The 25914-nt window shown below is 33.9% G+C and overlaps 1 protein-coding gene across 1 annotated transcript; it reads right to left on the reverse strand.

The window, feature by feature from the left end:
• Positions 1-7077: 7077 nt before the first annotated feature.
• Positions 7078-19330, reverse strand: LOC114340841 (signal peptidase complex subunit 3). Its single transcript, XM_028291621.2, has 4 exons — positions 19050-19330; positions 18833-18995; positions 14839-14942; positions 7078-7270 (listed from the first exon to the last, which is right to left on the reverse strand). The coding sequence occupies exons 1-4, from the start codon at positions 19190-19192 to the stop codon at positions 7141-7143; spliced, it is 540 nt and encodes a 179-aa protein (XP_028147422.1). The 5' UTR covers positions 19193-19330; the 3' UTR covers positions 7078-7140.
• Between the last annotated feature and the right edge of the window lie 6584 nt (positions 19331-25914).

Genomic DNA, 25914 nt, shown 5'->3' on the forward strand with positions numbered 1-25914 from the left:
CGGGGATTCTTCGCATCCCTTGATCATCTAAGATCTGCCGGCAACTAAGAGCCGTTTCTGTTCTACGCAGTTCTAGGTTGATCTTAATTCCTTACCGAAGTTTATAGTCAGATACGGGCAAGTTTTTCTATTTTTTTCGAATCGCATGTCAATAGTTTTCGTTCAATAATTTCCCCCCACTTTTAATGCTAAATACGAATCATCAGATTTTCTGTAACTGTTGCACTTTTGGCTATACGCTGTGAGCTCGTACGTAGAGGGGATATTTATAAATTCGCGAGCGCCAGTAGTGGCAAATCTGTAAACGTTTACCGGAAATTTGACATAAATGTCAAAGTGATTAATTTAAAATTAAAATTAAAAACATTAATTATAAAAAATATTAGTTGGTCAAAGCTGTGGTATATATTTTTACCTTAAATATACTTACGTTTTAAATACTGAATTTACTAGCGCCATCTACACGATAATTGTGAAAGTGTCCGAAGTAAGAAATTAATATTTCATCAATAGAACGTCAAAATGATTGGCAAAATCTTAAAAAAATCTATTACAATTTAATTACTTTTTAGCGTTGTAAATATTAAGCAATAACAATTAAATAATAAATTTAAAAATTACCGGTGAAAGTTGAATTAGTAATCCGCCAGGAGCGACACCAGCGAAGCTCAGAGCGTATAGTAATATAAAGGCTGACCGCATAAAGTTGGATTTATAGTTTGACGTAGCGTAGACGTAGATGCAACGGAGACGCACTGGAAAAGATCAACACCGAGTTTTGTGTACTCGTGTTTATAAATGAACGCAAGCGCCTGAGGGAACGTAAAAAAAACGTAACGGAACGGAAGAGATGACCAACTTTCATCTTCTACAGTGCGTTATTCTTTTGTCGGGCCAATCATGAGGCAGAATTTCGTTCTGTCACTCAAAGTGGACCCGCCCCCGAACCCTTTTGTAAAAAATTGTTGTTTGTCAACATATTAGAATTTTGATAATTATTTGTTAAATACAATGGGTGTTAAGTTATTAATTTAATAAAAATATATAATAGTGTAATTTCAATATTTGAGATAAATATAAGTTGTTTATTAGCCTGTTAATTCGGGGTTATCGGTTATATCCACACACATACGATAATAATTAAATCCAATGAACATTTTAAAGATCAGGAAATGAAACAACATAGTTGGAAATTCCACGACAGCAAGGAGCATACCTTCGTTTATTGCCTAATCCATTGTAACACACAAAACAGATAAATATTTTATAAATAATAGTATAAATAAATAAACACAAAGTTTGTTTACGGTTCGTATAATTTATAGGCTGTGTGTTGTTGAATTAAGTCATTGTTTCTACTCATGCGCAAGCGCAAACATTCCGCTAACTCGAATTATAAATTGACATATTATTTTCTTACATCTCCAGTCCGTTTCTTACGTCTCCGTTGCGTCTACGCTACGTCAAACTATAAATCCAACTTAACACTAAAGATTTTATTTTTTTTTTAATTCTTCTTTCCATCCAAAAAATCGACAATATCCAAAGTTTTATACAATATTCACAGAAACTATCATTGGTACTAGAGGGCGTTCTAACCATACTGCCATTCGTGTGCTAGCATCGATAGTGTACACATCGTTAAGTGCTCATTAATAGGTTCTACAAAAAAGTAAACCAAGTTAAGTTGTTTCGATAGTTAAAACTACAAAACAAAGGTAGGATTGTTCTTTATATTTTAAAATGAGTGATTCTACGGGTGGCGAAAAGCCACCCCCTGATAAAGATAAAGATGGATACTGTAAATACTCGTTTCGATCTAAATAATAGGTACAAATCATCCGATAAAGGCCCGTATTTTGTATTAGTCGAATCCATCGATCCGAATATTAAAAAATTATCACCAGTTCGAGTAGGTCATTATTTATTCATTACTAGCGTTTTTAAACATGATGTAATTGATTTAAAATCGGCAGGCCGTAATAAAGTTAAAGTTATTTTTAAAACTCATACATGTGCAAATAGTCTAGTCAATCACGATATAATTACTTCTAATAAATTTGTTGCGTATATTCCAAAGTTCTTTAATCACCGAAAGGGAATCGTTAGGCAGATTGACACGTTCTTAGACGAAAAATATATGATAGATAATATTATTTCTGATCAAAAAATTACCGAGGTAAGACGTATGAAAAGAAAAATTATCGACTCAGATAATGAGGTTGTTTTTGTTCCTAGACAAATGGTAATTTTAACATTCGAAGGAAATATCATTCCTCAATATATTACACTAGATTTGGTAAGGTTTCAAGTTGAACAATATATATACCCCGTGGTACAGTGCCTAAATTGTTTTAAATTTGGTCATACTATGAGGCAATGTAAGGCCACATCCATCTTGTGCAAAAATTGTGGCAAAGATCAGGAAGACAACTCTAGCTGTAGTAATCCTAAATATTGTCTATACTGTAAAACAAACGAACACACATCTTTAACGAAACAATGCCCAGCGTATCAACATCAATATAATATTAAAAAAATTATGGCGATTGAGAATACCACGTTTAAAGAAGCTGAGTTTATAGCAAAAAACCCATCTTATGCCAAAATTACGACACACAATCAATTTGAAGTGCTTAGCAATTTAAATAATTTTCCTCAACTCCCGTCCGTCGCAAATGACAGTACAGGAAACTTTTCCTACGTCCCAAAACCTAAAAAAAAGTATTAATCCTCATAAAAGAAAAGCCATATCTCCCATTTAATGTAAAACTTCTCTACAATTTCCCTCATCTTCTCAATCAAAAAACCAGTGCCACTCCCTATAATTCCTAACCCTTATCGGGATGAATTTATGGCATATAAAGAAAAATTACAGTTACAAATTCTTCAAGAAATCCCTTTTGTGTTAGAAAGAATAATTAAACAAATTGACCCCAAACTAGTCTCGTCTGAATTACAAAATGTCACTCAAAATGAAATCAAAAACATACTAGCTTGTTTGTCAGACAACGATAGTGATGGGGAATCGTAGAGCAATTAATATTCTGCAGTGGAACTGTCAATCTATTATAAAACAAAAGACTAATTTGCTTAATTTTCTAGAAAGTCATACAATTGATATCATTCTTCTTAATGAAACTTGGTTGTCACAAAATAAAAACTTATATATTAAAGGATTTAATATTGTTAGACTTGATCGACGTGACGGCTATGGAGGCATTGCTGTTTTAGTTGCAAATAATATTTCCTTTTCAGATATAAAATTCAAAACTAATTATAATCCAAGCATAGAGGTTTGCGGAGTTTTTATAGAACAAGTAAAATTATCAATAGTGTGCGTTTACAAACCTCCTAAAATAAATGTCTTATCCAAAGATTGGGAAAGTTTATTTGGTCAAATTAAAGGCAGAGTTCTAATTGGTGGCGATTTTAATAGTCATCACTGTAGATGGGGCTCTGTACAGGACAGTGCACAGGGAAACATTCTAGCTGACGCTTTAGACAATACCAATTTAATACTACTTAATGACCTACCAAATTATCTAGACCGAACGAACGACCTTCAATGATAGACTTGACATTAATATCCCCTCATTGAACAGGTCTTACCACCTGGAACCCCCTTAATGACTCATTAGGTACAATGCATATCCCTATCCAAATCACCATAGATTTGAATTACACTCCGATAACAATTCACTCCTCAACAAAATGGAAAAAATCTTCAGCGGACTGGTCACTATTTCAAAATCACTTAGAAACATGCCTTCCCGATATTCAATCAATAGACGTTACATCTCTGGAAACGTTTAATAACTTAATAATAACAATAAATGAAGCTGCAGATACCTCCATGAGTATTAAAAAATCATTCCAACCAAAATCTTGTCTTCCAGTATGGTGGGACCATGAATGTAAAAAATTTAATAGCACATCGAAAAAAAGCTTTTCGGGAGTACAATCTTTTCTCAAATCTTGAAAATTATCTAAAATTTAAACACATACAAGCTAAATGCAAGGTTGTATTCACAAAAAAAAAAAACAAAAAACTTCATGGATCAACTTTGTAAATACCATCAATCAAAATACACCTCTCAGTAAAATATGGACATTTGTTAATAAATTAGCTAACAAAAATTATCATTCTAAAACACAACCAATCTCAAAAGAGTTAATAGAAGAGTTTCTTGATAAGTTCGCCCCACCATACGTCCAAGACGAATTAAAGCAAGTAAAATCATACAACCCTAGTAAATTCAAATTACTAGAAAATCCTATAAACATCCAAAAGTTGGACGTAGCTATTAAATCAACAAAATCTACTGCACCCGGAACAGATTATATTACTTATACGATAATTAACCACCTTCCCGACAAGGCTAAAAAGTACTTAATAAAAATATTTAATGAATGGCTTTTGGAAGGAAATTACATTAACAAAATGAGAGAAACAATTATATGTCTTTTTATTAAACCAAACAAAGACAAAACTCTTTTAACCTCTTATCGACCCATCTCTCTATTGTCGTGTATAACAAAAACTTTCGAAAGAATAATTAAAAATCGTCTTAACTGGACCGTCGAACACTATAATCTTTTGCCAAGTACACAATACGGATTTCGATCAGGTCTTGGTACATTAGATACAATAAGTCACTTAGCAACAGATATCCAACTCAATTTTTCTAAAAATGAATTTTTAGCGTGTTTTTTGTAGATCTTAAAGGCGCTTACGACTGTGTTAATTTAACAATAATGCATTCAAAGTTATGCGAACTGGGGTTGTCCACAAATTTATCTGCTAATATAGTAAATATTTTTAGCAACAGAACTTTATATATCAGAGACCATATGAATCAGTTACATGGTCCAAGAATAGCTCATACAGGATTACCACAGGGGTCCGTATTAAGCCCGATTCTCTTCAACATATTTTCAGCGAGTATACACGGCATTTTTACAGATTACATAAAATGTATCCAGTACGCCGATGATATATGCATCTATTCCATCCGTGATTCATATGATGATTGTGTAAGGGTTCTGGAACACATCGTGAAACTGGTGGATACCTGGACTAAAAACCATGACCTAATAATATCTCCAGAAAAATCTGCCATCATGATATTTACGAGACATAGGATACGTACACCTGATAGTTTACACCTGTCAGGATATGATATACCAGTTGTCCATGAGTATAAATATCTTGGTATGATCTTAGACCCTAAATTACTATGGTCGCAACACGTCCAATATGTAAAAAAAAGGTGTGAAAGAGGTATAAATCTTCTAAAATGTTTCACTGGTAGAAAGTGGGGTGCCGATCCTAAAGTAGCATTGATGTTCTACAGGACCTACGTGCGATCGATTCTGGATTACGGATGTATATTATACGGGTCAGCAAGCAATACGCATCTACTAAAAATAGATCGTATTCAGTTTAAAAGTTTGAGAATAACTCTGGGTGCTATGAAATCTACACCATGTCCGCTGCTGCTTGCTGAAAGTAATGAACTGCCTTTAAAAAATCGTAGAAATTTATTGGCAACCAAATATGTTCTATAATTGAGAGCAAGAACAAGTGACTTACTGAGTATGCTGTATGAGTTATATATTCAAAATTTAGTAAATAATTACTGAAGAATTAAAAATTCTCCACCGTTAGCGGATACTTTTCTGGAAACCAATGATTTACCGGTTACATTAGCAACAAACTATGTCAAGCCACTTTATAAATTAGATTTTGACACGATTTACAAAAAACTAAATATTATATTTCCGAAATATTCAGAATCATCTAAAATAAATAACACTTTATTGAAATCCATATTGAGTGAATACACTAATAAAACCATAATCTACACAGACGGCTCTAAACTTAACGATGGAAAGGTAGGGTCTGCAGTGTATATTCCTTCCAAAAACAAGTCATTTAAAATAAAACTTCATTCGCATTGCTCTATTTACACCGCAGAAGCAGTAGCTATTGGGAAAGCTCTGGATTGGCTGGAGCACGCGGGTATACAAGATGGAGTGATTATTTCGGACTCTAAGTCAGTTCTTAGCGGACTTAATAATATTGAATTAAATCGTAAGACCTGTGAGCTGATATGTGAAATTAAACATAAAATTAGAAACAAAAATGTAACATTTATTTGGGCAAAAAGTCACAGCGGGATAAAAGGTAATGAAATAGTAGACGAGCTTGCTAAGAATTCCACGCATTCTGGTATACAAGAATATATTTTCACTGTTACGGATCTAACCAAATTTCATAATGAAAAAATAAACTATAACTGGAAAGACAGATGGAAAGTATTGGCGAATACTTCAAATAATCATTATTATAAGATTCATCCTGTGTTACCATCCTTAAAAGAATTACCACATATATTTCAATATAACATAACTAAACGATCAGCTGCAACTATCATTAGACTAAAACTAGTCACGGTGCTGTTCCAGCTCACCTGGCTAGATTCAACATTATCGAATCAGGAAAGTGCTCATGTGATAATATTTCCCAGTGTGATATTAATCACATCCTTTTTGGATGTTTTAAGAATAAAACGCTTTCAGATATATTTTCTGAAAACCTTGTAAAAAGTAAGGTACAACTTCCAGTAAACATAACCCATCTGCTGTCACTCAATCAGAAATCAATATTTGAACTCGTATGCAATCATCTATAGACGCTTCCGGATATATAATTTAGATTTGTAACAGTCAAGTTTCAGTTCGTAAATATACTATAATTAATAACTTATAATAAGATTATATTAATATGCAAAAATCTGTGGCAAATGGACTAGTTTCCATGCCAAACATCACCATCATCATCATCATCAACCATACTGCGATATAAATTGTTTTAAGTTATATCGAGAAACTACGGCCGTGATGGTGTAAATTTGTCTTCCTCAGAGCCTCCTTGACAACAGGTAGACCTAGAAATAGTACTATCGGAGGATGGAGGGAGTCAGATTTAAATCAAAATGAAACCGTAGATTTTCTTATTTTATTATTGATATGCCAACAAAAGAAAATTGCCAGGGATTCAAATAAACATACTTCTTTTTAAGTGTGCACACTTTTTATTTATAAAAAGAGGTACATAAACTTAAATACAAATAATTATACCCTAGAAGTTGTGTATTCAGCGGGGAATTTGAATAGGTAGTTTCCATTAGCAAAAACGTTTGGTAAAAGTCCAGCATTTGGAATTATATTATAGGATAGAGTCAATGTGATATTCTGGTTGCCCCTAAAACAGAAATTTATTTTATTAAAATTAGACAGAAAGATTACAAATAGTGCCTATTCAAGGCTTCCAATCAAATGAGATTGAGGTACCATCTGGTGTACCTCAAGGTTCCACCTAGGTCCTCTTCTCTTTAACATCTATGTGAATGATATACAAAGATCATTAACATCTATCACCACGTCCTATGGTCTAAGAGCTAGCAACGTTTTCGAGCAACTATTTTAAGACAGCTGATTCTTTAATATATTATTCCCTATGCATCCTAGAACACCTTACCGGCCATCTGGCTACTGAGACAGGTTGCGTTCATTACTGCGCAGCGCACCTGTACAGGTAAATATATCGAATTTAAAATTATTTTAAGACGAAAAATTTTTTTGCCATTGCTTGTAAAACATTCTTAGAAATATGAATTATAATTGCCAGACATTTCTGTGGTTGCCAAATACGTGCCAGACGCTATAGTCTAAATGGCTATCAATGTTTTCGAGCAACTATTTTAAGACAGCTGATTCTTTAATATATTATTCCCTATGAATCCTCGAACACCTTCCCGGCCATCTGGCTACTGAAACAGGTTGCGTTCATTACCGCGCAGCACACCTGTACAGGTAAATATATCGAATTTAAAATTATTTTAAGACGAAAATTTTTTTGCCATTACTTTTTAACTTTTTAAACATTATCAGAAACATGAATTACAATTGAAAGACATTTCTGTGGTTGCTAAATGCGCGCCAGACGCTATTTATTATAAATAATAATAGAAAACTTTAAATCATTTTAGTATGTCTGTAATTTTAATATTATATTATTAACACATAAATAAATGCAAAATTAATTTGCCAGACATTAATTCGGTTGCATTCACCAGCCAGATGGATTTAAAATCATAAAAATAATGTGTATTTTCAGCAAAACATCGCTGGTTGGGTTAAGAAATAAGACAAACAAAAGATACAGTTAAATATATTTGAAATTAGTTTAAGACGAAATTTTTTTTGTCATTACTTTTTAAACATTATCAGAAACATGAATTACAATTGCCAGACATTTCTGTGGTTGCTAAATGTGCGCCGGACGCTATTTATTATAAATAATAATAGAAAAATTTAAATCATTTTAGTATGTCTGTAATTTTAATATTATATTATATATAGGGTGAGGCAGATAACGGGCCTATTAGAAATATCTCGAGAACTAAAGGCAACAGAATCATGAAAATTGGACTAAAGGGGTTATAAAGGATGATCTATTAAATGAAAATATTTTCATCTCTTTGCAACTTCCGGTTATACCGGAAGTTACTTATAACTTCCTTTTTTTAAATGGGACACCCTGTATATTTTTACATTTTTGTATTCTCTTCGACGTCTTCTTTCTTAAAATATGAGGTTTTGTAATATTATACAGGGTATTTTAAAAGATAACTACGTTTTTTTATTAATTTCGTAGCAATATTCACACCCTGTAGAATTGTAGTAGTTTGACATCTAAAACTCTACTTACCTTCAAATGATTTTTAATATATTCTTCTATTGTTAAGAATCGTTAGTATAGCTAAATTTTTAATTTTAGTATACAGGGTTGGTCGAAACTTGGAATGAGTATTTTCGGAGCTTTTTTAAATAGAACACCCTGTATTTTTATATTGTAGTGAAATGATATTTTATAGTACTTTTTTATTTCTTAAACATTCCCTATACCTAACTGCTTTAATTTGTGAGCTTTTGGTGATTAAAGCTAAACATTAATTGCAACAAAAAATAAGTAGAATTTTATTAGGTTGGCCGTGAAAATACTCAATCCCAAATAATTTTTCAGAAGTAAATACATATTAATCCAGACTGCTCCTTAAAATTACCAATAATGGTTTAGCTATCAAAATACCTACGTAGTTAAGATTGTTGGTGCGATTAACAATTAAGCACAAATTAAAGCGGTTAGGTATAGGGAATGCTTAAGAAATAAAAAAGTACCATAAAATATCATTTCATTACAATACTAAAATACAGGGTGTTCCATTTAAGAAAACTAAGAAAATACTCCTTCCGAGTTTCGACCAACCCTGTATACTAAAATTAAAAATTTAGCTACACTAATGATGCTTAACAATAGTAGAGTATATTAAAAATCATTTGAAAGTAAGTAGAGTTTTAGATGTCAAACTACTACAATTCTACAGGGTGTTACTTTTGCTACGCAATTAATAAAAAAACGTAATTATCTTTTAAAATACCCTGTATAATATTACAAAACCTCATATTTTAAGAAAGAAGACATCGAAGAGAATCCAAAAATGTATAAATATACAGGGCGTCCCATTTACAAAAACGAAGTTATAAGCAACTTCCGATATAACCGGAAGTTGCAAAGAGATGAAAATATTTTCATTTAATAGATCATCCTTCAAAACCCCTTTATTTCAATTTTCATGATTCTGTTGCCTTTAGTTCTCGAGATATTTCTAATAGGCCCTTTATTTGCCTCACCCTGTATATATAGTCTTTTGAGTCCCTTTTACTTTTCAGTGTCGGGACTGGCACATCCTTTCACGTGTGTACAAATGTTGACCATTGTTTCTTACTGTATGCTAATCGGCTTGCTTCTGCTATTGTTTTCCCCTTCCTTTGGATGATTTTAGCGACTACTGTATCCCAATCTTCTCTAGGTCTTCCTCTACTTCTTTTCTTTTGTATCCTGGCTTCCCATATTTTCTTCACCGGTATGTTGTCTTTCATTCTTTTCATGTGTCCCCACCAACTTAGTCGTTTTTCTTCAATATACTCAAGTACAGATTTCGTCTTAAGATCTGTGCGTATATCTGTGTTTCTTATTCTGTCTCTCATTGTCACTCCTCTAACTCTTCGTAAATACTTCATTTCTAGGGCTTGTATCCAGTTAGTTTGGTTTTTCTTGTGATCTCCTTTTTGTTTAAGAAGTTATTTTTTATTGCATGAAATAGATTTGATGTTTTACTTATCCTCTCTTCAACATCTTTGTCCTGCCTTCCATTATTTTCGATTGTAACGCCGAAGTATTGGAAATGTTCTATTGCCTCCTCATTAATTTGCATATTTATTACGACTGGTTCTTGAGATATTACCATGGTGTTCGTCTTATGTGTATTTATCTTCATACTCTGTTTACATAATGCGTGATTCCATGCTTGCAGGTTATTTTGCAGGTCTTCTTCTTTTTCTTAGATAACTACTACATCATCTGCGAATGCACATTCCGAAATGGTTACGCTATGGAGATTCCTGTACCCTACATGCAATTTCTTTAGTTGTGGTGTGCACTCTATCATGATTTTGTCCATAAAGATGTTGAAGAGGGTTGGGCTCATGACATCTCCTTGCCTTAGTCCTTCAGTTGTTTCGAATTCTGTTGATTTCATGTTTTTATGTATTATGTAGTTTTGTATATTATATTATTAACACATAAATAAATGCAAAATTAATTTGCCAGACATTAACTCGGTTACAGTCACCAGTCAGATGGATTTAAAATCGTTTAAAATGATATATATTTTCAGCAAAACGTACGCTGGCTATGTTAAAAAATAAGACAAACAAAAGATACAGGTAAATATTTTTGAAATTAGTTTAAGACGAAAATTTTTTTTGTCATTTTTTAAACATCATTAGAAACATGAATTTTAATTGCCAGACATTTCTGTGGTTGCCAAATGCGCGCCAGACGCTATTTATTATAAATAATAATAAAAAAGTTTACATAATTTTAGTATGTCTGTAATTTTAATATTATATTATTAACACACAAATAAATGCAAATTTAATTTGCCAGACATTAACTCGGTTGAAGTCATCAGCCAGATCAAATTAAAGTTGTAGGGTATTCCAGTAATATATTAGTTATTACAGAAAGATAGCGGTAGAATAGACTGGCGGAAAGAGACAGGAATAAATTTACCTTCGGTATTTAAAGAAATTTTTATTTATCTCAACCTAGCTAATAATGACAGAATTAAATATGCAAAATGTTAATACATAAAAATTATTGTCGAAATTTTCAACAACATAATAAAAAATAATATTGTTTATTCTGGGAATCATTTTTTTCATTTAAATTGTTTGAATTAATGTTTTCAAATTAAATAATCATAGAAAAAAAAAGGATAAAATGAAATTGAAGTCGTATCAAAATTTATACTTGTATTTATGAATATGATATATATTATATAATATAACTTGTGTCACTCACACTTGACAGCGAAGAACTTGATGTATGACGAAGATTTGACAAAACTGAATTAATGTCAGATATGTTACGATACTTATGGTAGGGGAGCAAAGTATGCTAAATGTGCAGTCACTCGAGCGCTTTGGAGACCTAGTGGGTTGTGAGGAGTAGGTCCTAAAACCAAAAAAAGTTAAGTAAAATTTTCCATTTTAGTGGGCGCTTGACATTTTTAAATTTAATTTTCCATTTCCAACAATCGTTTTTTCCGATTATAACGCCATCTATTCATAATTCGAAAAAATGTTTCCAATAAAAGTTACTTATTTTTTCGTGAGGAATCCAAATCTGCAATAAAAAATAGGGGCTCCTATTTAAGATTTTAAAGTAACCCCCCACCCCACCTCCGTAGGGGGTCGTGTTTGGTGCCATTCGATAGATTTTTTAAAAATAATAAAAAAGTGTATTTTACAGTTTTTCGATCTGATGTTCATTTCGCGAAATATCGCGGGATTCGTATTTAAAATATTAAATTTACCCCCCACCCCTCTCCGTGGGAAGTCGTGTTTGGTATCATTCGATAGATTTTTAAAAAATATTGAGCGCATATTTTTTAGTTTTTCGATCTGTCATTCATTTCGCGAAATATTCGCTTTTTTCTTGTGAAATTTTGGGACTCACCCATTTCCTTACGCCCGGCTCATATCGTCAGATTTTTGAAATATACACTCTTTTGCATGTACTTAACTTACCTTACCTTAATCTGACAATTTCGAGCTTTTTTAAGGATAGATTTTTTTTTTCGGGCCCCCCTTAACGAACTCCCCTGTGTTAAGAGCCAATATATGGTAGAGGTACATCTGCAGGATACCAGGTTTCTCTCCATATGATAATCTGACGCGCTCGAGTAACTGCAAAAATCCCCGCTTGGGCTCCCCTACCATTAGCCATTAAGGCTGCAAAAGAATTGTAACATTTTTTATGGTATCCATCAGTGGTATTCACTTGGTCCGGTAACTGTACGTACATTATTATATTTTAAATTGTATTTAATACGGGCACTCAAAACGTCTTTACACTTTAACAGTTTTTCCTCCACAAAAGTTATCACATTCTCGTTTTTTTCCTTGCAAAACACACATTGTATTTTATTTGCCATTACATATATTGTATCACAATTACTTTTAACTAAATAGAAACTCGACAAGAATCGTTAACAAACTGTGAATTTATTGTGACTGACCCATCTTAATAACATGTGCGGACAACATTCACCCCCGAAATTGTCGTATCTTTTGTTTGTCTAGTTTCTTAACCCAACCAGCGATCGTTTTGCTGAAAATACACATTATTGTTATGATTTTAAATCCATCTTGCTGGTGAATGCAACCGGATTAATGCCTGGCAAATTAATTTTGCATTTATTTATGTGTAAATAATATAATATTAAAATTTCAGACATACTAAAATGATTTAGATTTTTCAATTATTATTTATAAAAAATAGCGTCTGGCGCATATTTAGCAACCACAGAAATATCTGGCAATTATAATTCATATTTCTAATAATGTTTAAAAAGTAATGGCAAAAAAATTTTTCGTCTTAAAATAATTTTAAATTCGATATATTTACCTGTATAGGTGCGCTGCGCAGTAATGAACGCAACCTGTCTCAGTAGCCAGATGGCCGGTAAAGTGTGGAAGCATAGGGAATAATATATATTAAAAAACCAAGTGTCTTAAAATCACTGTTTTCCCGACGTTGCTAGCTCTTGGTCCACTACAAGCGGATTTGAACCGATTGAGCCACTGGTGTGAAATAAATGGTATGGAACTCAACATTAAAAAGTGTCAGTTAATGGTCTTTAGTCGTAACAGAAGCCCCACCAACCAGATCTATTATCCTTTAGAGTCCTTTATTGTCCTTTAGAGTCTGTAATCCAAATTAAAGATTTAGGTGTTGTCCTTGATTCTACTTTATCATTCATACCACGCATATCAGTGACTATTTCAAAGTCACTTCAAATGTTGGATTTTATCAAACGCTGTGCTAAATATTTTATTAATATCCCTTCCATTAAATTATTATATTGTTCACTAGTGAGGCCTCACTTATAGTAATGTTCTAGTGTCTGGTCCCACCACAAGAATGTTCATATTCAAGCTATTGAGAGGGTTTCACATAAATTCCTAAGATTTATTTCATTTCTCTCTCTTCAATCCTGACCCACCGGAGGGAGTGTAGTGGTCGACGTGATGTCGTGTATTGTCCGTCTCCAAAGATCTCTGTCTCTGGTCATTTCTATTAGCTCATGCATAGGTCTTTTGCATATTCCTGTAATTTGATCGATCCATCTTGTTGGGGATCTTTCTCGTGATCTTCGGCCTTCCATCTTTCCTTGTATAATGAGCCTTTCCATGCTTTCTGCGTTTGCTCTCATAACATGTCCAAAGTATTTTAATTGTTGGAGATGGACTTTACTGGAGAGCCGTTGGCTAACTTTTAGCTCTCTTAAAATTGAATTATTTGTCCTATGGTCGATCCAAGGAATTTGTAGCATTCGTCTCCACCAGAACATTTCAGTGGCGTTTATCTTTCTTCTTTCCGATTTTCTCAGGGTCCAAAATTCACATCCACAGGTCAGTATTGGGAATATTAAGCAGTTGATTAACCTCATCTTTAACGCTCTTGAAATTTGGCAGTCCTTCCATATTGTGGTCATTTTTGCTGTGGCAACTTTTGCTAGATCACATCTACGTTTTATTTCTTCCTGTAGTGGAAGACATGTACATGTAGACAAGCTACAAAATATTTTTTATATAGTTTTTTCCGTTAGTTGCATAATTTTTAAGGTATTAAAAAACCGTTGGAAAAGGTGACATTGTTAAATGAAAATTTTCAACCACGAATAACTCAAAAGCAGCGTTTCCCAACCGATGGATCGCGACCCACTAGTGGGCACGGACAGATTTCAGGTGGGTTGCGGCGTGGCTCTTACAGTAGCTGAGTGGCGTTCAGAGTACAGAATAGCGTATCATCATGGGTGAGGGATGGGTCGCGAATATGAAAAAAGATCATAGGGTGGGTCGCCAAACATAAAGGATCCCATTAGAATTTTAAAAGATTACTTATATGTACCTAGTTCTTTTATAAAAACTTGGTCGGAGATTGAACATTTCAATATAAATGTAGGTAGTAGTTATAAAAATTAAAAAGCATCCAGGACAGCACAAAGGATTTTTCCAAAAACATGTTAAAATAATTTTGATCATGGTAAGTTTAAAAAACCTACCATCTGATATCTGAACCGGCAGAATGAAGAATTTCTTCATTCTGTTGGTGATCATGCCAAAAAGAATACTTACTTAAGGCCATTACCATCATCCCAGAAGTAATATTTGGTGTTCATACTTTTAAAGTCTAATACTGCATTTTCTCCTCTAAGAATAATTTTATCCCAAAGAACAACCTAAAATAAGATATATTTTTTTACACATTTATTAAGAATAAATAACAACTCTGATAACTTTACGGGGAAAGGGGAATGCTTAAACTTAAGAGCACACAGTAGCGATCAACAGGTAGCAACAAACACGGTCCAAGATTGCAAAAGTTCTGCGAACTTTCAAAAGTGAGGCAACAGTGCATTGGTAATTCGACACTGATAGTGATGTTTATACTATCAAAAACAATAATTTTAATACACATAGGCGCGAAATGTTGCCGAGTCACTGAAGTTTGATTTCTTGTTATAAAAAAATCGATTTTTAATAGTTCCAATGTGACACAAAATCTAGGCACGGGATAAAAACGTTTATTTGAAGAAAGTGTATTTTTTTGTCTTTCTTAATGGTGGTACAGGCTCCTTTTTTCAATATTTTATTTAGTTATAGAGTAATTTCCACATACTAACATATTTCTGAAATTGGGCTCTGTACCGCCATTCTTTATTATATTACGAATATTTGGCACACATATTCGGGTTTGTTGCTACCTGTTGATCGCTACTGTTTGCTCTTAAGGGGGGGGGGAAGGTTTGAAATCAACATTTCAATGACATTTTTGTGAATTTTTTTAAAGTATGGAAGTATTATTTTATTTTTAAATTATACGGGTGTCCCGAAAAGATTGGTCATAAATTATACCACACATTCTGGGGTCAAAAATAGTTCGATTGAACTTAACTTACCTTGGTACAAATGTGCTCATAAAAAAAGTTACAGCCCTTTGAAGTTACAAAATGAAAATCGATTTTTTTCAATATATCGAAAACTATTCGATATTTTTTATTGAAAATGGACATGTATCATTCTTATGGCAGGAGCATCTTAAAACAAAATTATAGTGAAATTTGTCCAGCCCATAAAAAATTTATGGGGATTTTGTTCCCTTAAACCACCCCAAACTTTTGTGTACGTTCCAATTAATTCATTATTGTGGTACCATTAGTTAAACACAACGTTTTTAAAACTTTTTTGCCTCTTAGTATTTTTTCGATAAGCCAGTTTTTATTGAGATGCGGCTTCTTTTTCAATATATTTACGTAAAAATTGTATGGGGGTTTTGTTCCTTTAAACCCCCCAAATGTTTGTGTATGTTCCAATTAAACTATTATTGGGGTACCATTAGTTAAACACAGTGTTTTTAAAGATTTTGCCTCTTAGTCTTTTTTTCATAAGTCACCTTTTATCGAGATGTAGCTTCTTTTTCAAAATATACCTAAAAATGTAAATTATAAATAAATTTTCAGATTATTAACAGGTCTCTATTATCGTACCTAACCATATACAAATATGTGGTGGATTCGACAAATATTCAAAATATCGCGATAAACACTGGCTTATCGAATAAGTACTAAGAGGCAAAAAAGTTTTAAAAATAATGTGTTTAACTAATGGTGTCACAATAATAATTTAATTGGAACGTACACAAAAGTTTGGGGGGGTTTAAGGGAACAAAACCCCTATAAAATTTTTGTGGGGTGCACAAATTTTACTTAAATTTCTTTTTAAGTTGTTGCTGCCATAGAAATTCCACATGTCCATTTTCAATAAAAAATCTTTGAGAGTTTTCGATATATGAAAAAAAATCGATTTTCATTTTGTGACTTCAAAGGGCTGTAACTTTTTTTGTGTGCACTATTGTATATAGGTAAGTGAGGTTCAATCAACCTATTTTTGACCCCAGAATCTGTGGTATAATTTATGACCATTCTTTTCGGGACACCCTGTATAAGCTTATTAAGTTCAAATCAAGGAATATTAAAAAAAAGAAAAACTATTCAAAAATGAGCCAACAGTGGCTAATTTTTACAGACACCTAAAAACATCGGTTTTGAGGTGGAGATCAGAACTCGTCACTGGATCATGTGAAACAAAAAATTCAAAAAGATTTTATTAGCTTATGAATTTCCCGAGGTAACGCTGTTGAGTTTTTTGATTGTCAATGATTTTTGAGTTCTTGGTATAACTTGGAAGTCAAAGCAACTAAATTCATTGCAATAAAAGGGCGAAAATCAACATATTTATATTGTTGTCAAACAAAAAATAAGCATAAAAACAAATATATCTTGACAGCATTACCTAAAGAAATCTCTAAATGTCTCTATCCAAATACAAAATTTTAGGTAAATTGGTCAAGTAGTTTTTGAGTTTCAATGTCCACCTCCTTTGAAAAAGCAATTTTGAGAAAAATGTGTTTAAAATTTTGACAACTAATCTTTGTCTCATTGATTCTCTGTCCAGTCATACAGTTATGCAGAACGAAATATATTTTTGAATCCTAGAGTAATCTACAAAAAAGAAGGGGAACAGTTTTTAAACGTGTCTCACTAAGCTCAAGCGTGCTGGCGCGAAACTGTGGCAAAGCAAGTTGGGGGTAGGAAGGAGAATAAGTAGGTAGATGAGGAAGATGTTTTACAATGGCTAGAAGTAGATGAAGGTGACCCTGGTTATATCATCATAACTGAAAGTGAAATAGCAGATAAAGTTATGAACCTAAAAAATGAAGTTATCAGAGGTAAGATCACATCTGGACGATCTAATAACATTTATTAATTATTCATCAGGTAACGAAGCTTAACTGTATTATACGCAATTTTGTGATGTTAGAGGGTTGATTATAAAAAACAGAACACTTCAAAAGTATTTGTTTGTTTATTTGGGTTTATATGACTGCGGACACTAAAGCCATTCGCCACATACTTCAAAAGTACAGACAAAACTTGTTTCCTTTTTCAAAGTAGGATTACTGAAAGCAAGTCCGTCAATATCAAACAATGTCACTTCATGACAAATGTCTGAAACCAATTAAATAGAATTTTGTTTGGGTTTTGTAATTTTTATTTATATCTACATACAGTGTACCTACTTATATTTTCAAAAAAAAAAAAGGTTTTTTGATTTATTTTAAAACTATTTTTATATAATGGACTTTCGGCTTTAGCAGACAGTCTCCCCAATTCATCTGTTATAACGAGGTTTTACTGTACCCACAAGTTTCAATGTTATTAGGATAAAACTACAACGTTTGTGTTGTACTTTCATATGAGAGTGGAGCACTGAACTGTCAACACGAATGGAATGGGCATGAAGCGAATTGAATGCAGCCAGGATAATCGCCATCTTTGGTAAACAAACAAATTGATAGTGGTAGTCAGGGTTGCCAGATTGGGGTATTTTCCTACAATTTAGGAGTAATTTAAAAGCATCTATGGGAATTTTTCTAAGCAGAAATGGTTGGGGGATTTTTGGGGGGAGAGTTATGGAAGATTTTAAGGGGTCATGGGAAATTAAATTTGCGAATGTACATAGAACTGTATATTATACTCTCATATAATCGAAGAAGATAGGACCCATGAATAATTATTTCCAGGGCTCTATGTTGATAAGTAGTATAATTTTGGTTTACTGTTCTCTACATTTGACTACTAATTTATTAAAATGCGGAAAACATTTTAATTTGGGGGATTTGAGCTTAATTTGAGAGAATTTGTTTCTAAGTGGGGGATTTATAAAATCACATCTCGCAACTCTGGTGGTAGTTGTAGCAAATTTTCCCTGGCATGCTCTGTCTCTCTCTAGAACCTCTCACTTGTATGTTGGCCGCGATCTCGCTTCACTATTTGAATGGGATGGGGCCATTCCATCTGTATTGACAGTTCCACAGCGGCTGACTGTTAGCACAAAGCAGCTGAGTGATTGTATCCGATGCTAATAGGGAAAGCTTAGTAAATCTATCAGCGGCTGACTTCCAGAGGTGTCGTCTGAACACCACCTCTTACTCAGCTGTCCAGCCACTGAGGTCGTCCAAACGCACCCTATGTCTTGAATCTTAAAAATTATTAATGAATGTATTTACCTGGTTTAATTCGTTGCTAGGAGTCCTATATTCTGCTGTAAGATACAGGAATAACTGTTTAACATTCCAATTAAATAAACCAGTCAGATTTGTTTGTAAATCAAAAGTTATGAATCCTAAGTCATTTTTCTCTCTACTTGCACTATAATCTGGAACATTTTTTCTGCAAAAAATATATAGTTAGATGCATTGATTTTTATATAATTACTTTACTTACACTACTACTTTAACTGTATTCATATTAGCATCTGTTACATAGTTCAGACAAACTGTGGAAGCAAAACATAAAAACGTTAAACAGGCTAAGACGGTGAGAGTGTAGGCAAATATTGAATTGCCTCTTTGTAACACTGAGTGCATTTTTATTTGTTTTGAAACTTCTTATTCAGTTTAATAAATTTTAGACACGTCAATGTAACTCTTACTTGTAGTATCACTCTAACCTAAAATCATATTATATTGTTGACATTGACAGACCGGAACGTAGTTTTGTCTATCGACACGTCATTTTCACACATCAACAGCAAATACAGTTTGTCCAACTGATGAAATTTTATTAAAATCTTACTACATATTTTGATTTTATTCTCTTATCGAGTAAAAAATTAATCAGAATCATTAATGAAAAATTGTTAAATGATTAGGATGTTATAAACATATTCTAAAATAAAGTCAATTTAATTTTTTCTGACACAATATTTGGCTACTGATATATAGATGGCGCGGAGTGTATGAAATTCTAATGAATTTGTATTATACCATATTCTACAAAACCATCAAAAGGTGGTAAAAAATGATAGAAAATAAAGAAATTATGTAATTTGATTAGGTATATCTCGTTCGTGTTTTTAAACTGATATTCAAAATCACCAGAAGTGTTCTTCCACCCAATATTTCTTTTTTCACAAGCCTTTCCAATACAATGCAATGCAATTGTAATTATTATTACTATACTTATTTATAATTATAATAATATTTGTAATTGCATTTATTACAATGCAAGAGACCCTAAAGAGGTTCCGATTAAACCCCGGTTAACTAATACCGGCTATTAATCGAGACAAAGTACCGGGCCTAAAAATCTAAAAATCAAAGGAATAGGGCTTTTCATCGATTGTCATTTGTTTCGAGCTTCTGTCATGTGTCACGTAATATTAATATATCTACTAGTGATGTAACGAATGTCATTTTTTTAACATTCGCGAATACGAATGCGAATGCGAATATCTGCTACTGACATTCGCGAATGCGGATGCGAATGCGAATGTCCAGTTTTTTTAATTTGTTTCTATTTTTGTAATGTTTCCTAAATTTTTAATGAAAAGTTAATTGATATTTAGTGTAAATCACTCTGAATCTTAAGCTTTATTACATAATACCAAATAATAAAAAAAAGTGAAGGCTGATAATGTGATTATACAAGGTTAAGTTATATCTATCTATTGCCCTAATTTGTCCAAAGTTGAACGTAGGCCTCCCCCTTACTTTTCCACTCTTCTCGGTTCAGTGCTAATGCTGTCGATCTGGTCGCTGCATATCTCTTTAGGTCATTCGACCATCTCGTCTGTGGTCTGACCCTTCCTCTTTTGTAGTCCCAAGGTCTCCAGTGAGTTATCGCTTCATTCCATCTTCCGTCTCTTTGTCTGCTGTTCTGTCTTGCATGCATATTTCCATTTGAGAGTAGCTGCATGTTTGAGGTTAAGTTACCTTTTCTTAATAAAAAAAGATGAGAAGTAAATAGATTTTGATTTTATTAACCTAATATTATCTTAAAATTATTTTTTTTGTGGTTTTCATATTCGCAAAACATTCGCACAAATTTCGCGAATGCGGATGCGAATGCGAATATGCAAAAACATGCGAATATTCGCGAATGCGAATGCGAATACGAATATTCGTTACATCACTAATATCTACGTCACACGTCTCTAGTTTGTATCATTGTTATATACCAATAACGTACGACGTAGATAAATTAATATTATGTGACACACATAGGCGTAACCAGGGGGGGTTTTGGGGGTTATAACCCCCCCATTGGGATGTACTTTGAGCTTTATAAGCTTAACACCATATCCCTCAGAGACCTTCCAGTCAGTGGCGGCTGGTGGGGTAAAATTTTGGGTAGGCCAAGCCAGCAAATGGACAGCCTAAGTCTGACGTCACAAATGTCACAAAATTGGGAGGAGCTTATATTGGCTCCAAAAAATTTTGATTGTAAGGTTAAATGGTCATAAGACATTTTTCATTTATGTGCTTTGTGTGGCAAAATAAGACTTCATTTACGTATTTTGTTAAAGAAACGTGTTAATTAAGAGATTTTTATTCGTTTTTGCTCAGGTGGTTTTTATTCCTTAGTGATTGAAAATAAACATAACCTCAACACTGTTTACGTTCTAATCATTGCATTAAATTAACTCACCTGAGCCAAAACGAATAAAAATCTCTTAATTGGCACGTTTCTTTAACTAAATACCTAAATGAAAAGTCTTATTTTGTCACACAAACCACGTAAACAATAAATTAAAAATTCCTTATGAGTGTTTAACATTACAAACAAAATTGTTTGGAGCCAAATATAAGCTCCTCCCAATTTTGTAACGTCAAGACTTAGGAAGTCCATTACATACCTATAGCTATCTGTAATCAGTGGCGGATCCAGAGGGAGGGGTCACGGTGTCATGACCCCCCCCAAATATTTGAAAACTCACTTATCCTATTGGTGGTAAGACTAAAAGTGACCTTGCATCAGAGAAAAGTAATCACCCTCAAGATCCATGACCACCAAAAAAATAGCCGCCAGTGTGTGTAATACATATTTTTTTTTGTGTGAGAGTGGGAATCTTCTAAAGACCGTACCAGATGAATCGTACCTGGCGTCTGTTGGATTCAGAGTAAACGGAGTACATCCGAAAGCAGTTCCCCCTCTGGGGGCCTTGTCACCGGATGCGTCCGTGTTACAATGCCTACCAGTGAATCTTTTATTATCGCCCAATTCCAGAAATAAATTCCGTTTGTTTAAAAATATGTTACAATAATTATAGATTATGTTACAGTTGTAAGGGGTTAAGGGGTTCTGGTGATAAATTATGGTCACACGGTGGATAGGGAGCAATGGCGGGAGGTAAAAGGACTTATGGTGAAAATGCACTAACTTTCGGTTTACACCACATTTATTCCGTGATTAGCAAAACATGAACAAACAGTATAGGTACCCAAGTAGCAATTTTTCGACACATTGGTTGTCAGTACAAACAAATGCACTGTATATAACGTTGCCCGAGAGCATTTTCAGTTGTTTCGGCCAACGTCCCCTATCCCGACTGACATTACGATGTTACAACTTTAAGTAATACCTTTAGTTATACGGGCAACTAATTTATTACCATTGTGACAACTACATATCACAGTTGAGTTTTTTCAACAATCGCAACGACTTAAAAACGTTATAATGCTAAACTAATTTACGCCCTGGCCGATTTGGGTTTTCTGGCCGACTCTGAAGTTGTCTGTCACGACCCTAGGTGTTGTTCTAGGTGTGTGACACCCTTGCGGCAACTTCAGAAGGAGAAAAAGAATTTACTTTATAACCTTATTTTTTTCTTATTATTATATGTTTTATTTTGCTGGAAATTTTCGATTTATTTAACAACCTGTTTGTTTGTTTTTTTAATAGCTGGTTTCCATTCCATTGTCCACTGTGTTATCAGTAGATTTGATAACCTTAATCTTTCAATCTTTGTATCAGCTTTGCTAGACGGGGTTGCCAGGTCAGTTTTTACTCTTTCAGTAGTTTTGCTTTCACAAAATCAGTAGATTCTTTTTAGGCCATGTAAATACAGTATACTTATACAGTAATCTGCATATCCGTCTTAACTGTCCCAAGAGGAATTCCAAAAAATTGGAAACCTAATTATTCCAAAACAACAACTCGTAATTACCATTTTTTAGCTAAAATCTACTAAATCAAGAACTAAAATATACTTAAGGATTTTTGGGATATATTTGGGATTTTTGATAATAAAAACAACAGCTAACTTAAGGGGATAGGCGCAAAATGTCGCCCGTTAAAATGTTCAATGTATTTTAAATGTTTTCATTTTTTGCGAATCCTGAGAAAACTAATAAGTATTTTGAAAAATTTAAACGCAGAAAGAAAGATTAAGTTATTCCGAGGACCGAAAGTCCCTGAAAACTTCTATAATGTTTATTTTAATACGTTACAGGGGTGAAAAAAAGACAAAATGTAAAAAAAGGCAAAATGTAGTGTCATTTTAATTCCAAATATCTCATTCAAAAGAAACGTTTTGGTTTTTCTAAATAATGCAGTCTTTCATTCTGCGTTTAAATTTTTCAAAAATACTTATTATAGTTTCCTCATGATTCGAAAAAAATGAATAGGTACATTTAACAACTAGAATATTTTCTCATCCACTAATTTTAACAGCTGCATGTCTGGATCAAATTCTTCAAACAATTGTTTCACATTTAACATTAGAAACACGTGAACACAATATTCTGTGTTTTGCAAAGTTACATATGTTTAGATATTTTAGTTTTCCATCGTTAGCTAATAGGCTCACCGAATGCCAGAACTCTTCAATAACACCTGAAATACTGCTTGCACTGTTACTTGAAATCTGCAAGTTTGTTACACAAGAATCCAGTTTCATTTCTCTGTAATATTCATCATCTACGTCCTGAATCTTATTTTCGGTCTTATTTTCGGATTGGGAAATTGTAACCAAATGTGTGAAAATTAATTTAGAAATGGGGTAAATACTATTAAAAAGCAAATTTTATTTTAGTCATAACAAAATGTGGAAATATATCAAAAATCTCCTAAAAAATATTACCTACTAGAATATTTTAAAAAATATCAAAAATCTACCAAAAAAGTAGAAATCTCCTAAGTGTGGCAACGGTGTTAAGGAGAATGCTACACTTTTGACACTGGCCACATGACCTCTCTGTCACCCAATAAGAGGGTGCGTTCTAAAATGGTTGGGATAGTCAGCGCGGCCAGGTTTGGTTGGCGATTGGACTTCTAAGTTGTCTTATCGGTCTAGGGTTGGTAATAAGGTATTTTTTTAGTAATATTGGTAATATTGTTTAATGCACCATTTTGGTTTTACTTGAGATTTTTGGGATGTAAAGAAAATGAAAACACAGAATATAAAAAATGCAGGCATTTTCTGATACCTTTAAAAGCACCATCAATACATTAAATTTATACAGAACATCTTTAACATAAATTTTGACTTTTATATTAAAATTTGATTTTTTTAAATTTGCATATTTTTTGTCAAAAATGTCGTAAAAAAGTAGCGCGTGTGTATTTTAAAGGTGAAATATCCATATTTGACGGTAATCTGAGATGCGTTTATAAATTTCAGATCAGGTAATTTTGTTATGTCCTTTATGTATTTATATAAATTTAAATACCTAATACGATGTCAAAATAGTTACCTTTTTGGTTTTCGCATTCACCATACAGGTGTTAAAAATATAGGTAAAAAACATAACTAGTCTGACTCCTTGAGCAACCATTGCACGCGCAGGTTCTTTTTATAGTCGCTTCAGTTGTCTTATGCAACGCTTACGAAACGATGTTGCTTCATAGGAGGTTGCCTAGGCAACGTCAAGACAACTCAAAAATCGTCCACCAAATTAGTGCAGAATAGGGTCGTCTTCTAGGCAATAACAACGTTGTAACAAAACGTTGCCACGCGGTAGACAACGTTGTCGCGTCGACAAATTGCTACTTGGGTAGTTACTACAATAGTAATGCAATAATAATAAAATGTAACATTTCAGTCTATTTTCGCAGAGACCAGGTACGCGCGGTATCCCTGGCTTGGGTCTTCTGGCGCGCTGTCTCTTCGATGTGTATCGAATGAACATTCGATTCTTCAAGGTCTTCGTTTAACGGCTGGATCGGAGAAGCACAGGGCCGGCTCGTTACATCCTCCCCCTTTGGATCGCCGCTACGTCTCGTGGGGCGGTCCAAGATCAGGTTGAACTCTTCCTCTCTAAAACGGTGAGGCGGACGTCTTCGACGAGCTGGTCTGGACGAAGGCATGAGTTGGTGCTGGCTAGCACTCTCTAGGGCATCAGAAGATGCCAAAATCGGCAACGGATTAGTATTTTCGTCGCTCGTGGGTTGCACATCACATATGTGCGATTCAGGTTCAACGGTATCTAGAACTACACCGTTGTCAGTCGATGGGGCAGAAACTGTTGCCAAAGTCGGGCGTCCTCTCCTCCGGATGGGACGAATGGGGACGGTGTTGGTAACACCATCGTCATCGATGAAGCGTTGCAGTGCTGAAATGTGGTATTTACCTAAAGGTATATTAGGCTGATCTGGAGATGCAATTTCATAAGAGGTAGGAGAAACTTGGGAAAGGATTATATATGGGCCGTCGCGACGCGGGGCAAACTTAGAAGTGTAACCGGCGTTTGCTTTGCTTAGAAAGTGAGTCTGTACAAGCACTTTATCGCCTTTCTCGTAATGTTCTGTCTCGCGGAGACGCATATCAGCAAACCGTTTACTTGAGTCTTTCGCCAGTTCGTTTGTTTCTCTCGCATGTAGTAATGCATCAACATGTCGTCGTAAGTACGGAGTTATCTCGGGCACTACCGTTTCACAATTTACCACGGCACGCAAGTCCTTATGTACGTCCATAGGGGTTCTGAGTTCACGCGCAAAGCACAGGTACGCGGGTGAATATCCGGTAGCCGAACTCGGGACACTGTTCATAGAAAACCGAATACATGACAACTTATCGTCCCAGCGAGTATGGTCATCCTGAACTAGTATAGAAAGTTGAACTTTAAGGTCTCTATTTTTCCTTTCTTTCGGATTAGACGACGGGTGATACACAGGAGTCAGAGTCTGATGGATGCCTAAACAATAAGTCACTTGTTGCATGACTCTACCTACGAATCGCGATCCGTTATCACTTACTACTCGTTTCGGACAACCGTAGCGAAAAAATATTTCATTAATAAGTGTCTTAGCACATTCTTCGGCTGTTGCACTTCTTAACGCGAACAGTTCCATCCACTTGGTAGCGGTA

This window comes from Diabrotica virgifera, chromosome 5, assembly GCF_917563875.1.
Source record: "Diabrotica virgifera virgifera chromosome 5, PGI_DIABVI_V3a".
NCBI classification, from domain to species: domain Eukaryota; kingdom Metazoa; phylum Arthropoda; class Insecta; order Coleoptera; family Chrysomelidae; genus Diabrotica; species Diabrotica virgifera.

Bases quoted from the DNA above. Each gene is read 5' to 3' on its own strand.
- LOC114340841 (XM_028291621.2), bottom strand. From the start codon at position 19,192: ATGCACTCAGTGTTACAAAGAGGCAATTCAATATTTGCCTACACTCTC. The intron at 18,996-19,049 runs GTAAGTAAAGTA...TATTTTTTGCAG, and splicing joins AATACAGTTAAAGTAGTAGT to AAAAAATGTTCCAGATTATA. The intron at 14,943-18,832 runs GTAAATACATTC...ATCTTATTTTAG, and splicing joins CTAGCAACGAATTAAACCAG to GTTGTTCTTTGGGATAAAAT.